This window comes from Limulus polyphemus, unplaced genomic scaffold, assembly GCF_000517525.1.
Source record: "Limulus polyphemus unplaced genomic scaffold, Limulus_polyphemus-2.1.2 Scaffold663, whole genome shotgun sequence".
NCBI classification, from domain to species: domain Eukaryota; kingdom Metazoa; phylum Arthropoda; class Merostomata; order Xiphosura; family Limulidae; genus Limulus; species Limulus polyphemus.
In genome coordinates, this window is record NW_013666273.1 from 422500 (window position 1) to 439880 (window position 17381).

The following is a 17381-nucleotide window of genomic DNA, read 5'->3' on the forward strand; positions in this document are numbered from 1 at the left end:
AAAAGAAGGCGCCTGGCAAACACTAGGACATTCGCGGAGTTCCTCGATAATTCATGATCCTTCTAGAAACTCCAGTGTGCATGCTCCCAGAATCTCGTGACTTCCGCTGTCGTAACAATATAAATAGTATGTATACCACTATTATGTCTATCATATTCCAGCTAATATGATGAGCCCTTGCATTGAGCGAGCCCTCAAGTGGCACAGTGGTATGTCTGCGGACTTATACCACAAGAAACCGGGGTTTCGATATCTGTGGTGGTCAGAGCACAGATAGCCCTTTGTGTAACTTTGTGCTTAATAACAAAATAACAACAGCATTGGGCGAAAGGCCTCGTTGGCACTGGATATGGGAGATGTAGTATAGTAGACATATTATAACATATTCTTCTTTGCTTTCACTCGTAAATTTTTAAGAATTAAATATGCTAGACATGATTATTAGTGCCAACTTTTCCAAATAGTTAGGGATGCTTGGTGTAGCAGCACTCGCAGCAATAATGCAGCTGGTGCCTATGCTTATGGTGACAATACATTATCTTATATTTGATCATTATATGTTTCATTTGAGAACATTGAACAGTTTATATAGATGAATAAAGTACTTCATTTTTTAAATCATCTATCTCCAAAGTTTAGGAGATCCATGTATACAACGTAGTATTATGATTTGTCATTCCAATGCTCGTGGATTCATTATGGATTTCAGGATAGCACCTATATTAATTTTTAGTGACTAATTGGTCAGAAACAGATTTCATAAGCACAGTACAAGATAAAAAAGAACTGTTCTACCAATGCAGAGTTTCTTCAGACTATTTCCAAGGTCCCGAGAATTATCAGCAATGCCAGATTCAAGGTTTTATCTATACACCAATGATCAACGGGTTTGAGAACCAGGGGTGGACAGTATGCTCAGTGCAACATCTTTAAATATAACAGCTTTGGTGGTAGTTAAATTATATTTTGTGTATGTGGAGGAAATCACTACGTATAAATATACATGTATACATCTATGAGCAGATTTACCTGTCGACAATATATTGGCAATGGAGCCAACTCTACAACCTTCTAGGACACAATCGTACCAGATTTTTTTCATGACGTGGAACAAAGCCCAGCATTATCTTGAACAATAAACTAAAGAGGTCATGGATTGACCACTAAAGAATACTGATCTAAGGTATCACAAAACACCTCTAGAGGGTTTGCTGTTGTACCGACTGAATAATTGAACAAAGTAGCCATTAAATTGTCTTTCATTTATTCAGAAGTGTGAGAAATGTTAAAATAAATAGATTGAGATAATTAATAAAAATTGGAATGCTCAAACTAAAGATTACTTTTACTGCTTTATTTCAGTAGAAAACGCTAACTTTTACACTCATTTACAAAGTTTTATGTTGAACCTTATTTACATATTTAATATATAATACATAAAAGCTTTAGAAGATGAATTTACTGATAAGAAATCAAATTGAGCAGCAAACATCAACTGTAAAATTCTTTCTCTGATACAGGATCTGCACTTTTGAAAAGAACTGGTGAGTAGAATTTCAGAACAGAATGTACGAAAAAAAACCAAGGAGTGATAAAGTTTTGACTGACTTCTCTTACCCAAATTTAAGTTATACATTTGTGTAGGTGTGGTATTCAGGTATCCTAATATCCGACAGATAAGTTTAAGGTATGTGCAAAATGTGGGTTCAGAACTGTTAAACAAAGATAAATCAAACTTAAACGCCAAAGAAAAATCAAGTAAACACAAGTGAACAAATAAAAACAATCTTTATTCACAACACTGTGTGTATGTAGAAATAACTTATTGGTTAGCTTTCGATTTGTGTGATTACTGTTTGGCTGCTAGGATCGAGGGCAGTGTTGCGTCATCGAGATCACGTGACTATTCTCACGCCCTCTACTTTCTAGAACTATCCTGTACTTTGGCGAATGCTCTAGCATTTACTAGATATAGGGTAGTCTGGTATATAAAAGAGGGTGACAACGTGACAATAATGTGTGTGTAGATAGTGAGTAATTGAACTGCAGTCAGAAGTATTGTTGACGTTCGTTGATATAGCGTTTGTTTTAGCGTGATTGTTGAAAATAAGTGTATCGTAAAGTTGTATTCAGAAATAATAAACCAGTTTTATTAAGTAAGGATTTGTGTCGCTAAAGTTTCGTCGGAACGAAGTTACGGAAAGTTAATTAACGAATGGAGACATAACAGCAGGATTTAACGACACCCGATAAACAATAGAGAGAATCATAGAAATATCCTTATTTTTATAGTCAGAACGAAGCCTGGTTGTGGTATCCCACAATCCAAAAGCTAGATATTTTGATTACTAGTCGAAATACATTTGTAAACCATCCCAAGCCAGGCGGTACAGGTTTCTGTATCACATTTTGCGGTAACCTTATTAGAGGGTTTATAGAGAAACGCGTATATACCAGTTTTATATTTTAGTTGCAGCATGCAACCTTTGCCTGTTTAAAAGAATGAGAACATGTTTACGACATTGCAACAACCAGTTAACTTTGATAAAATTAGCTACAGGGAAATTTAGAAAAAATACACGAATGAAGGCACATTCTACACTTACTGGTGTGAAGTTTTTAGATATATATATCAGCTACGACATGGATTGTTTGTATGGTATGAGAGAGATCCAGTTCTTACAATCTTCTCCATGTAACAGCTTACAGAATTAGCCTAAATGTCAGAGAGTCGTCAAAAATTTATTTGGATTTGAAGGTTAGTTAATCTTATTCGGAAAGGTACAGCCAGAAAATGACTAGTAATATCACTAAAAGAACTCTTTCCTACCCCCGCAAGAAAGCTGGCCCCCCAATAGGCATAAACCACCTGAGATTGTCACTTAATATTCAACTAGCCAAATATTACTTCTTTCCAAGCCCGTATTTCTTCTGATAATGCCAGTTTTCGCAATGTTGATGTAAAATGTTTCTCTCTCTATATTTTTTAAAGAGGGTTTCATAACCTGTCACTATCTAGAAATTTATAATTATCTGAGTAGATAATATGTCTGTTTCCAAAGGATGTTGAGTAATTTATTTTTCTTGTGTTCCTAACAATTTAGAGCTGTTTTCAAGTTTAGCTTCAAAATGTTTATGTGTTTGTACAACATATGCCTTGGTGCTCGAACATCAGTCTCGTAAATAGTGTAATTGTTGTTATTTCTTTATATTATTTTTCTTTGGATGGTTTCAGTTTCGTGTGTAATAAATTGATTTAAGAGTTCTACAGGATCTTATCGTTAAACATTTTGGCTGTACATTTTAGCTTTTCACTAAGATTAGGGATGAAATGAAGGTAAACAGTAGTTCTTACTTCTTAATTAGTCCTTTTTTTTACATATTGGTTGTCTGTAAGTAGTAATGTTTCGTTGACTCTTGTTGGTGCTCATTAATCATCTGCATTTATTTCTATTACTTTCCCTGTCCTCTCAAGTGGCTGAGCGGTAACTCTGAGAATTTATTACGCTAAAAGTCTGGTTTCGATACCTGTTGTGTGTATAGCATGGATAGCCCATTGTGTAGATGTGTACTTAATAATAAAACATACCTTAGTTCTCTAAGCCCTTAGTAAGTAGTTAAAATGCACAAGAGAATAGTTTAATGCAGAGGTTTAATGAAAGTCGTCCAAACTTCACATGAGCTGTCTCTAGATGATGTATAACTTTCAAAAATATCTATAAGAGTTTCTTTGGTAAAAGAGTGGTGTATTTATATTCATAAAAAGCAAAGGGGCTTTTGGAGGATGAAGCCACCCCAAAATGGTTTTATAGCCTGTAGCCCCCGCACAAAACGAAAAAGTACTTACTGTTAAACCTGGTCACTTCCTAAATACTACAATACGAATACCCACCCACAATTGCATAGATATAAAATGTAGTTCACTCACTTTTTTTTTGTCTAACCCTCACCAACCCACCCACCGTGAAGAGGGTGATACTGCCCTTGATAAAAAAGAATAGATTGATTAAATCGAAATTGTTAGCATACATTTTTCTAATGAAAACTATTCCAAGAAATGGTGACTTGTAAATATGAAATCACACTTTACGGAAAAATATACACTGTAGTGTCATACTTTTTAATTATTATCTTTAATATTATAATGTACAAAAAGTATATGTTTATGAGGTGCAACAAAAAGTTCTGTGTTGAAAAATTGTATGCTATTAACTAAGGAGAAAAAAGTAAACAATGAATAATATTTTTTGTCACTCGACATGTATATTACTAGGGTGCGCTGTTGTTGAAATGGCGCGTAAGTTAAAAAGTAAAACTTTTTATTCTACTAATATCTCTTTCGAAAAGAAACATCCAAGGTGTGTATATAATATTAGGTGTTTTCTATTTTATATAAAATTTAGTATCGGTAGTAATATAAAATGAAATAAGCATTGTCTACAGTGAAAGAGTTCGGAACTCTCTTAGAACTAAAATCGTTACAATCTCACTCAACTCAAATTTCCGTTGTACCTATGGTTATTTGATATTACGAAGTTAATGGTTAGCCTGTTAATGCTACTAGTGTTGATGTTTTGCATCTTCTATTTACTAATGCTATCATGAGGCGTGAGAAAAGCAAAGAAGGTGTGAATATATATGTGTTTGTTTCACAATGAAGCTAAATTGTACTGTAATTTATAAAAACGCATTTTAAAATTATTTGTATGATTTAAGTGTAAACTTTAAATGCTTTGTATCATGATTAATATATCATTTTGACAAATAATACTAGTAGTAATAATATTAATACTGCGGGTAGTGTTAACCTTATTTGAATAGAAACTGCAGTAAAGGAAACGTGTTTGTTTTTGTTGTGATTGGAGTCCTGAGAAATAGTAAGATATTTGCTTTGAAAAGTAAAAGTACTTTAAAATCAAGTTTTATGTATTTTGCTTAAGGTAAGACTACCAGGACAATACAAAAGATTCTAGCTGTGATATTTCTTAGTATTAGCAACTTTTTCTAACATCCTATGACTTATAGAATATGTCTAATTTTTTTTTACTTAAGCTGCAAAAATTTGATGGAAAATCAATAATTATCAGGATTTATTATGTTTAAAATTTAAGTTTCACTGATTACAACAATTCTCAATACAGAGTAATGGTAGAAATATGCATTTGACTTCTGGTTTTAGCTAAGAAAACCTTTTGGAGTTTAATTAAAAATCCTACTAGTTTAAAACGCTTACACCATTTTTACTACTATTACCAAGTATTAACATTTGAATGATAAATCAGGCTCACTTAAATACTTAAACTAGAATATGGTAAAGCAGTCACATTGTTTCATTAAAGAAGTTTGTATTAAAAACTAAAGTATGCTAAATTGTAAGTTGTAACTTGGAACAAAATGTAATGTTTAATGTAATAAATTATTCCATTACTAAGTTGTGAGACAACAACAGTATCTTAACATGTGAACAAGGTTAATAGTAATTTGTTGTAACTTGTCATTATCATAAATAATCATGAGCTTATTGAAATGGCACATTGTTCACATAGCTTATTATGTATTTAGTAATGCATAAACATATCTTTGCAAAGGAAACGGAAGAATGATGATTTGTCCAATTTACCGATGGACTGCTCTGACAACAAAGGTAGTAACACAACAGACCAACAGTCAAGGAAATCTCTGTGTATTAACCAACCTGTTATATGGGATGTTAGTACAGCTCATGCAGTTGAAATTTTACAAGATATGGGAGTGAGCATGTTGGAAGATGACCTTTCTCTTGACAGCTGTCATGAACCAGAGTCAACTCCTCAAAATGTTACTAATGCACAACAGAGGGCTTCTTGTAAGGTAATTGATGTTTTGAACTTTCCTATTAAATTTCTGTAAAGCAGTTAAAATGTTAGTCCTTGTTATCATCCACCATTGTTATTTTCATGTGTTTATCAGATATAGTAAATATAAGTATTTTTGTTTAATATACATATTACTTGTATAATGGCAGTTGTGACATTCCCTCCAGTTGCTTGCTTTTTCATCATTGTCATCATCATCATCCAGTAATTAATGTCATACGTAAAAATTACATCTCAGATACACCACTGAACTTCATAAAACTAAATTAATTTTTGGTTATGGTTCCATGCTAGAGGAGTTTTTAGTACAGGATTTTTTCCATCCAACTATGGAGTCCTGTTGCAGCATTTTTGTCAGTGAGCAGTTCAAAAAACATGGTGCCATCTATAATTTCAAACCACTAACCATATTGATGCATTGTTGAAATAATACAAGTTTCTGAGAAAGGTTTAAGAAATTGAAACTACAATTACTTACAACATCAGGTTATGTATGTGAAAAGATATAACTCTTAATAAGCTTGTCTATGTAAACAAACTTGCACAGATATAAAACTAATTCAAGATGAATACATCAAATAAACACTACAGTAAACATACGTTATTTTTTACAAAACAAAAACAGCCTGTAGATCCAAACGGAATTGGTAACTGTCAAAAGTGCTTCTTTTATGATTACATTTATAACAACCTTGAAAAAGTTTGTAACCAAATTTAAAAAAAAGACACAGTTGTCATACATTGTTAAACAGTCAACTGTGTTTAATGTTAGATTTAAAGAATGAATATTTGAAAGAAATTAAACTAGAAACAGTGACCTATATTTAAGACATTTGGAGTATATTTTAAAAATATATGTAAGGATAACTCAAGTTAGTATAAAAGTTGCAGAAAGCTAATGACATTTTAGAAATTTTAACTGCAGCGAAGAACAGTACATTTTCAAAACATTAGCAAAACTTATCATAAAATTCAAAACAAAATTGGCAAGTTATTTGAAAAAAAAAGAGGGTATTGTTTGAAGTTATTCAAGCTCTTCGCTTCAGTGTTGTTTTTTCGCAATAAAGAGCCATTTTATCATCATGCTTTGACAGTGTAATTCAATATCATAATGATGAACAAAGTTTTATGGCCATTTAGTTTTAGCCCTTTACCACTTTGGTGAATCCTGATGAGAAATTTGAGATTTTTTGATAGGTCTGCTTAATGGGAGATTCAAACAACATATGATACTACAAAACAGTACTGAATTTATACTGGTTGAGTTTAAGCTAAAGAATGAATGGATTGGACCCACAAAGTAGTAAACAATGAACACAATCTTTATTAGAACTTAAAAACAGTGTACCTACATTTTTATGATGGACTGTCGCTTCTTCACTCAAGATCAGGTCAAGCTTGGATGAGGCTAAGAATCAGCCTAACTATCTAAAAGAAACCTTGTGTTTATCTAACACAACTGTGCTAGCAATTAGCTCATCATTCCCATTCCACATTTATGGGGACATGTTCTCTAGAAATTACCTGTACAATCAGTGAAGGACATTGCTCTTAACATCTTGAAACAAGATTGTATGTTGCAATGTTCTCCACAGACAGTAACAAGATAAATCTAACTTTGAGAATGAAGGAAATAAAGGTAATCTTAATAGTTTTCTTGACTACATGTTGTGTGAAACCTGCACATATTTGGAACAAAGAATGAATTCAGAATTAAAAATCATTAATACTGAAGAAAAGAATAAATTTATGATATATTCCTATATTGTACCACCACCCATCAAAGCAACCAAACCAAATGTAGTCCTTAACATTCATATATCTATCTATGGAAACTTTAAATAACTTTTAAATAAATAGTAAGTTAGTAACAGTACTTAAATTTATAAGTTATAACTAACAGAGTAGTGGTAATGCCTGGAATTTCTTTGATTAGGGCAGTTTCAATATTTTTATAAATTGTAAAGTAATAATTACTTACATCTAGAAGAAGAAACATTTTGGTTTATGACTCCATCAGGATAGTATAGTTAGTTGTTATTTGCATTTTGGCAGCTAATTTGCTGCTGTTTTCAGGAAAGTCATAAGAATGACTATTTCTGTATTGGTTATCCAAGTTTTGATGGCTTCTGTGCTAGGTACACTGATTGTTATATCAGTTAGATAGATGTAGGTGGTTTCTTTCTTTTTCTTGTGTGGTTCATATCCTATTATTTTACTATTATTTCAAATTTATTATGTAGTCTGCTTCTCTGGCATGATGGCTTTTGCAGATAGATCAGGGTTACAGAGTCTAGTGTGTCTGTTATGTTTCTGAATTATAATTTTTGCTGATCTTATTGTTTCTCCAATGAACTGAAATCTACATTCACATGTGATGCTGTAAATGGTGTTTGTTTTATCTATTAGGTCTGCAATCATATTGTGTTGTGCCTTCTGAATATTGTTCAGACAGTACAGTACCTTTTAAAGTGGTTGGATAATTAACCTTGCTTGAAGGGTTGTTGTGAAGTGCAGAGGAAGAAACTATATTGTATCAAATCACAGAGTTGATTGTACACAAATTAGTGGCTGTTTTGGTCATCATAATATCAGGCAAATGATAAAAACCTTTAACGTTGCTATCAGTGATAATTTACATGAGCATAGCATTTTGATTGCCATGTAAAATTAAACCTGGTGCTGAAAAAAACTCCTGATTGTGATACTAAAAGTTTATATTCATAGCCTCTTTCGTTTGCTAATGTATGGCTTACATATGCAAGTGTCATTGATAAGAAACAAACCTCCCACCCACAGACTGCTACTGACTAATGCTAACATAGGCTTGCAAGTGTTATTGATAAGAAACAAATCCCCCATTCACCCACTGGAAAAAAAGTTATGGGAAACCCATGATTTAGTATTGAGCTTTGTAATAATATAAATTTTCTGCCCAACAGTTAAATTCTTGTGCAGAAATTTTTATTTGAAATTGATTTTTTCCCCATTTATATTTAGATTTTGATTAAAGTCCATTGCCTTTTGCAAAGGAATTTGTATATATAAGATGTGTTTTTTTTAAACTAGTCAACGTGCACCGGGAGAATGTCTGAAACGTATGCTTATTTTAGTCTCAGTTCCAAGTGTAAGGTTGAAATGTGTGATTTTTGCATTAAATGTAAATAAACATTGTGGATGTAATCATGATGGGGGTTCCTGTTGAATTTAAATTGATCAGAAAGAGCAGTTGGCCATGAAACATTAGAATCCAATTGAAAGAAAACAGTGAAGGAGAAGGAACAGTATGAATAAAATACTTTGTGCTTCTCATTATAATTACTTTATTTCTTAGATTGCTTAGTGATTGGCAGACTTAGATATGATTGAGCAGATTTTCAACTAATGAAAGCCATGGAAAATAGTTGAAGAAAGAAAGTTTACTATTTTTCCTACTAAATATCCAGTGTTTTAGATGTCATGAATGTGTTGTAAACTTTTTGTATAGTGCAAATCAAGGTCACAGTGTAATGGCCTAGAGCAAAAAGAGTCTTGCTTTTAGAAGACTTCATCAGTACCAAAACAATATTTTAGGAGTTCCATTGCATTTTTCAAAGCAAAATATTGAACCCTAAATTCATGCAAAGCTTTATATGAGAAATTGATCTAATGGAGTTTCTCATGCTCAAATTTGCCACCAAAACATGATGATTTCTGTAAGAGTGACTCACAGTTTTAGGGTTAAAACATTAACTGTATTTGCAGTTGCAGGTTAACACGATTTATAATTGATCATTGCCAAGTTCTGGCAATATTTTATATTAACAGAAAGAGGCCACAACTGGTATCTTCACATATGTTTAATCTGGTTGTAAGTGGTATGTGAATATTTGCATAAATATATATTTTTAACACCTAGAAAATAAATTATGACTGTTTCCCTATTTTTTATAATTAGAATGCAATGACTAACCCCACTATTTGTTAGTAACGAGTAGCCAAGAGTCAGCCATGTGTGATATTCACTAGCTGACTTCTGTAATGGGAGGCCATGTAGGCTAGTCATTTGAGGTTTGACTTTAACACTAGTTACAAATGAATTTATAAAAATCTAAGTTATGCAGTTGTGAGGGTAGCACACAGGTCACCAACTTGAGGAAGTTTACAGGTAGAATAAAGAATTGACTCAGAGACTGAGATACAGTATATCATACAATACTTTAATTCAAATATTCATTCAAGTCTACAGCACTAAAACTGTCTTGAAAGATTTCTACATCACGGCATTAAACTCTTCTTTCTGAGGGAGCAACTGTTTGTTGATTTAACCTTCAATAATATGCATTAGATCTGATACTAAAGTAAACAAATTATCACTCAGAGCATTACAAGACAAATGTCCAGACATAGTTTAGTTTATGTATTCTGGTTAACACTTCTAGAATATCTCAACAAAGCTATTCCTTCTTCAGTAAATGTTATTAAATCTATTAATAAGTTCTCTTTTAACATAATCTTATTACACATTACACATTATTTCCTAATTACACTGTTAGACTAGAGATGTTAGCAATTATTATGTAGAAGTTGCAAGTTTTAAATTCTCAATAGATTGTGTTACAGCCATTCTTCTGGTAAGTTGTGTGGATTCCAGTGCCATCTAGGTTGTCCTCAGAGAACTTATTTTTGGTCTAACAACATTACTTTTTATTAAAATTTGTTTGTCCATACAATGATTTGACTAGCACTACATGCTTACTCTGCAAGTACATCCTCTATTTAATTGGTTTAATTCTAATGTTTATCATTCTAAAACGAGAACTAAAATGATAATTGGTTATAGTCAAAAGCTGTTAAACAGTGCCATATTTGCATGTACATCTCCTCTTTTCTTCTGATCAAAGTTCCACTAGTTAGTTTTTTTATAGAACTCACTTCTTGTAGTTAGTGTTGATAATAAAACTTTCTGTAGCCTTTCTTTCCGCTATGATCACATCTGCTTAGTGTAACTAAGACAAATGCTGGTTTCTACTTCACATATTGTAGCTTGGAATGCATCTCAGTATTTACTTTGACGTTTTCATTTCCTTATTTGGTGAATTGTCTCGATCTAGGTTGCATTATACGTTTGCTGGTGTGTATGTCCTTTCTTCGCTTGACATGCATGTGTGTCATACACGAATATTCACGAAAATTGTATTTTTCCATCCACCTAAACATTTGTAATTCATGTAAAATGCTTCACTTCTTTCTGGGCTATCACTTTAAAATTAGGAATAGCTAGTGCAGATAGCCCTCGGGTAGTTTTCCAAGGTTTCAACAAATCATGTATCCTAAAATCATTTTACATGGGTAATCCTAACGATACAAGTTTTTAAAGCAAACCTGTTAAGGAAATCAATATTTTTGATGATGTGGATTATTAGAATACCAAACAGCAGATCTCCTGTAAAATATTCTGAACATATTATAGTGGTTGTTATCTTTATTTTGTAATTTGAAAATATTTGTTATTGATGTATGAACAATACATCCATTCTACTTGCAAGCTGCTGTTTTTGTATTCCAAAATGTAGTGCATGTCTTGTTCATGTGACAGAAACCTATAACTGCAACATGTATTCTGTTATTTGTTGTATTTAGTTTGCCACTTATTTACCTAATTGAGGGTGAAACTGGATTGATTGATTAAGTGGGATAGTTAAAATGGTGCTTTTAATTCCTGTGCTCTTTCTCAGTTATGTTTTCAAAATAGGTTATTGTTGTAAAAGTCAATGAAGTGTTTGGGAACAAATTAACAATTATTTGCATTTCTTTTTCAACGTGCAAACACTTTATACTTGCTTATTATTACAGAATATGAAAGTTTTATAGTGATTTAATTCAGGTTTGTTCAATTATGCTGACACTAACTTGTGAAGCCTGTTTCAACAAGAACATTATCAAATACTTTAAATCATTGGAAGAAACACAATAGAAGCAAGACAAAATACATCACATTTACAACAAGAAAGAAAATTTTTTTTTCACAAGTTAAAAAGTAAGAAACTGTTATTCCTAATCTTTTTAAGGGTAAAAGAAATATTGATTGATTTTACTAATTTTAATCATTTAGAATGTAGAAATTGATGAAATTTTGGTCTCTGTACTGAGGCCCTCATCATCCACCCCTACACTCTCAATCTATTGTGGTCCATAACAACTTTAAATCCATTTCAATCAACTCTGCCTTAACTCCTCTAAACACATGGCAAAATGATTCAACTGGTAGCATACAAGAATTGAATAGAGTAACAATGAAACCTTTATAAATAAAGATTCCTCCCTCCCCAACCCCAGTACATTGTATTTGCTGATATTTTTATCTCATTTTTTTCTGATGTTTCTAAAGTCATTGTTATATATCTTTTTGTGAAAGTTTAAAATTATTTTTGTTTAGAGAATAATACAAAAACAATAGATGGTGCTATATCCTGTAAAACCTTGTTGTATTACACAGAAAAATTTATTGTAGTAATATACTTTTTTGTTTTTTATTTATAATCAAACATAGCCATAAGTGCTGAGCACAAACCCTTGACAACAGGACAAGGATCCCTGATTCACAGTCTGACACCATTACCACTAGATCATTTGGTCAGATGAGAGTAGCCCAAGAGTTTGAAATGGATGCTGTTGACTAACCACCAGCCTTCTGGTCTATTAGTTCAAAATTAGGAACAGCTGTGCACACATATTTGGAACAAGAAAATTAACTTTTTATTTTTGCCAAAGTAATTGGGAAACAGTTAAGTCTTAATTAGATACCTCAAGATATTTATGTAGCACTCAATTAGTATTTCTATATTTACACATGTTTTGAAATGTTTTTATACCAATAGAATAGGGTAATGTATTTAAGTTTCTCATTTTATGGTCTCAACTGGGTTGCAAGTGCATATTGTATTGTGCATGTTTGATGATTAACATGTTTTAGAAGTATTAACATTTGTAGAAGTATTATTAACATTTGCTCTAATTACTTGTTACTACCTGCCATTTGTACAAAACTGAAATTGCATAAGTAGTGATGGTTTACAGTTAATTAGTTGCTTTTAACATATTTTAGTAATTGAAAAAGAGTAATATCTTCTACAATTTATGGGTTATTTAACCTTAGAACTTAAGTTTTTACAGATTAATTATCCTGGCATATTTGTATAATACTTTTAAAGAAAGTCCTCTGATTTAAATACATATGAATATTATTTTATTTGATGAATAAAAGTTTATTGTTTATTATTATATAGGCCCCACGTGCTCCAGTAGCTCATTCCTCAATCAATAACCAACAAGTTAACACTTCCTTAAGTTCACCATTTAGTAGAGTTGCAGATGACTTTGTTTTGTTTCGTCGTAGTAGACAAGAAGGCTCCTTGGGGAAAGGTATTGTTACACCTCTGGTCATTAGTTAATTTTCCGTAAAAATTCTTTCCGAAGAAACTTTAGCGATATAAGTCCTTTCTTAAATAAAACTAGTTTATTCTTTCTCAATACAACTTTGCAATACACTTGATTTCCACAGTCATGATATACCTTAAACAAACGCTATAATTCACAATGAACGAACGATTCACGCTCTTGACTCAATTGTCGTCTCTATATCTGTCTGCAATTCAATTACATTGTTGCTGTCACTTCTTGGCAGTCTTATATACAAGAATACCAAAAATCTAGTAAATGCTCAAGGCTTCACGAAGGGACATAATTTTTATAGAAGTTAATGAAGTGTTACTAGCGTCACTTGACCTCCGCTGTCGTAACAGTATATATTTTCTCAGAATGTGAGTCCGTTTATGTGAAGATTAGAGTAATGACTTATTAAATATTATTGGTTTGTAAAGCAAAAGAAAAGTGTAAATCATAATATAGAGTGCTGCTTTGAGAAAACTGGTAATGACATTTTTTAGAACTGGAATGGAAAAGATTGTGAGGAAATGATTTGAGGGTAATGTCCTAAAGGACTGAAATTGAACATAGCCTCTCAGGATCAGTTAAGGCATTGAAATTTCTCAGGAGTAAACATAATGTTACAAACATAACAAAATACTGAAAAATGTTATTTTCTATAAAAGAAGAATATTACTGTTACTTATTAGGAGGAACAATGACCTATCATTCACCATCACCAATTTGTATTCACTGATAAGTGTTTACTGTAACATAGTTTATGTTTTTGCTAGATAAATGTATCCAGCTTAGTTGGTATGTGTAGGAATTAGTTTTTATGTACCTTAATAAATTAATAACTCCTTAACTCTATATTTTGCTGAGTGTCATCTTTATGAAACCAACATTGGTATTATCCATAAATCTTTTTTCTTTTAAATTTCTAATATTTGTTTGTTTTAGTTTTTTTTGGTTACTGAACAGGCTGTAGTACAATTATAAATTTTCTTAAATATAAAAGCAATTGTTATACCAGTGTATTTCTTTCATAAAAGTTTTACTATTTATCTCACCACAGATCATTTTTCACAAATATCGGATGAAATCATTCTGCAGATTTTCAAGTGGCTTCCAAAGTATGCACTGGCTAGATGTGCTCAAGTCAGTAAACGATGGAAGGGACTTGCGTAAGTAAACTTGCTTCATTTAAACTATTGTAAGCTAATGCACTCTTTCAAGTGAGAAGGTAGTTGCATAAAGAATGATTACAGAATCATACCATTAGGATACAATATATGTAAAATACTATAAAGTGTTATTATTTTCAGAATTGTACCATTAGGATACAATATATGTGGAATACTATAAGGTATTATTTACAGAATCATACCATTAGGATACAATATATGTGGAATACTATAATGTGTTATTATTTACAGAATCATACCATTAGGATACAATATATGTGGAATACTATAAAGTGTTATTATTTCATGAATTTAGTAGAAATATTAAACTCTGTGTATTTTGGTATATTGGATGTGTTTTAATGATTTATGTTAGTTATAGACTATTTACCTGTTCTTTGTGTTTTTTGTTCATAAGTTATTTTGTGATTTATTGGGTGGTTTTTTTTGCCACTAGTGGTTACTATATATGTATAACTGTCACATCTATCAGATCTACAACATTTATAAGGGGGGGATATTATCAGCACCACAAACCAAGAGAAAAGAAAAAAAAGGTAAATTTTTAACAAAGTACAAAAATACATAAAGAAGAGAGGATCAAATGTTTTTAAGGGAAAACTAACAAGTACACAATTGGCCATGTACAGTGAATGTGTAGTTGTGTGTATATATTGTGGACTTGAGTGCCAACCTTTAATTGATTCTCTGTTTTTGTATGCATGGTTTTTAATCTGCTGTTTGGTGGATTACTGTTGATGTGAGATATCCCAAAAACTCCTTGGAATACTACTATTCCAGTTATCTATATACTACAAAAACTCTGAGATTGTTTGTTTGTTTGCTTGTCTGTAATTAAATACAGCAAAAATGGTGTACAATATGAGAATAGAAACAGAATAAAACAAGTTTAGTTAAAATCGGGCCACAGGTTACCGAGTTAACGCCGTTTTTCGAGTCACTTTTATGAAAATTTCTAGTATGAGTAATTTTATATCACGCTACCATTCGCCCCGTTTACAAAACTTCTTCGTTCAAATCTATTTTCCTATTTCATCAAAAGATGGCAACGTAAGCGCAACAACTTTAAGATATTTATTATTAAACAACATACAAGCTAATGTAACGTACAGTGTGTGATATGTAAACCATAGTTAAATTAAAATACTTTTGCCAACTGCGTTGATCATTGAAAATTGATTTGACACTGTAATGTAATTTTCAAAAGGTTTTTTGCTTTGTGAAGCATTAATTAGAAACAAACATTCCATTGAATGTAGCATGTAGGTGTTGTGCTGAAATATGAAAGTATTGCATACATCTATCTATCTTGTATATATACTACTAAAACTCTGAAATTGTTTGCTTGTCTGTAATTAAATACAGCAAAAACGACACACAATAGTGCCATATTTGTAAGAAGACATACCACTGAAATGAAAATAGAAACAGAATAAAACAAGTTTCGTTAAAATCTGGCTACGGGTTACCGAGTTAGCGCTATTTTTTGGGGTCATTTTATGAACATTTATAGCATGAGTAATTTTACATCACACTATTGTTCGCACTCTTTACGAAACTTTTTTTGTTCAAATATATTTCCATGTCAATGTTCCCATCTTCATTAAAAGGCATAAGGTGACAAAAACAAGATCTTGAAGAATTTCTCAATAATGTGCCTTGGTTATGGTAGGTAAGGAAATGAGAAAATTTTCTCAGTCGAAAAATCATTTGCTGTGAATTTTGTAGTGTATCAATTATCAAGTTTTGCTGTTTCTTGCTGTAATTTGAGCAAGTAGGTATGAAATGTTTTTCTGAAATAGCTTTTTTGGGATTTTTGATAGCAATTACGTTCTAATAAACCATTAATAACATTACTATTATCTGTTATTTCTTATTTACAGGCGTTTTGAATCAACTGTGAGTAAGGTTTGTTCATCACAATACCTGAAAACTTTGACTTAACTTTTTTGAAAAATGAAATGGTCTTTTCTTTTACTCCCTATCAACAATCTAATATCTTTTCTTGAATTATGAATAACACAAAAGGATTGAAATATTTAATTAAATTATCTCAAAATAAACCTTCATTTCGGTGCAGTATAGAAATTAGCTTGAATTCTTCATAACCTCTGAATAGTGGGTGACCCAACGGGTCACTGGTGGTCTAGTTCCTCTCTAAAATTGTACTTTGTGTGTATGTATAAATGTACATTTATATATATCATTAATTTGTGATATACTGGATCATTTTTGGTCTGAATATTTCATTCTGTTCTGGTTTATTTTGAAGTTAAATAAATCTTACCTTTGATGTATTAAATGGGTTTCATCATTAGTGTCGACTGTAAGCAGTGAGTGGCTACTTACTAAGATCACTCTACACGTTTCTTAAACACCCAATTTGTTTACACATGCAAACTTTACTGATCATGTGATATTGCAGTTGATTATATTTTGCATTTGACCATCAAGCTGATTACCATTTTATATGGGCAATTAAATTATCAAATTATGATTAATTAGAGAATTCTAGTATAATAAACAAACCCAGACAAAAAGTTGTTCAGGAAAGTGTTTAAGAATCACTGACAAATCACACAGATGAACACAAACAAATCACCAATTACTTAGAAATAACTGATCTAAAGTCTGGGAACAATTTGCATTTACAGAATAAATGATGGCTCTGTGCTTATTGTTGGCTTTCAATACATGAAGAGGGATACATGCCAAAAACATTGGAAAGGATTTTCATGTAACGATACACACACGTGACATGTTTTTTTGCTGTCCTTTTTTATTTTTAAAATGTCAAAAAAGAAAATTTTTGTGAGTATGTTACCTACTGACATACAAATTGAAAAGCATTATAAAGATTAGATTTTCCTCTGTGTGTGTGTGTGTGTATATATATATATATATATATGTC

General features: G+C 31.6%; 1 protein-coding gene across 1 annotated transcript in view; it reads left to right on the forward strand.

Annotated features, from left to right (window-relative positions):
• Nucleotides 1–4297: 4297 nt before the first annotated feature.
• Nucleotides 4298–17381, forward strand: part of LOC106459807 (S-phase kinase-associated protein 2-like) — a 27725-nt gene continuing 14641 nt past the window's right edge. Inside the window, exons 1-4 of the mRNA XM_013919469.2 lie at nt 4298–4358; nt 5589–5850; nt 13124–13259; nt 14341–14449. Of these exons, the coding sequence (XP_013774923.1) occupies nt 5623–5850; nt 13124–13259; nt 14341–14449 (473 nt within the window). The 5' untranslated portion in view covers nt 4298–4358; nt 5589–5622. The remainder of the gene's footprint in view (nt 4359–5588; nt 5851–13123; nt 13260–14340; nt 14450–17381) is intronic.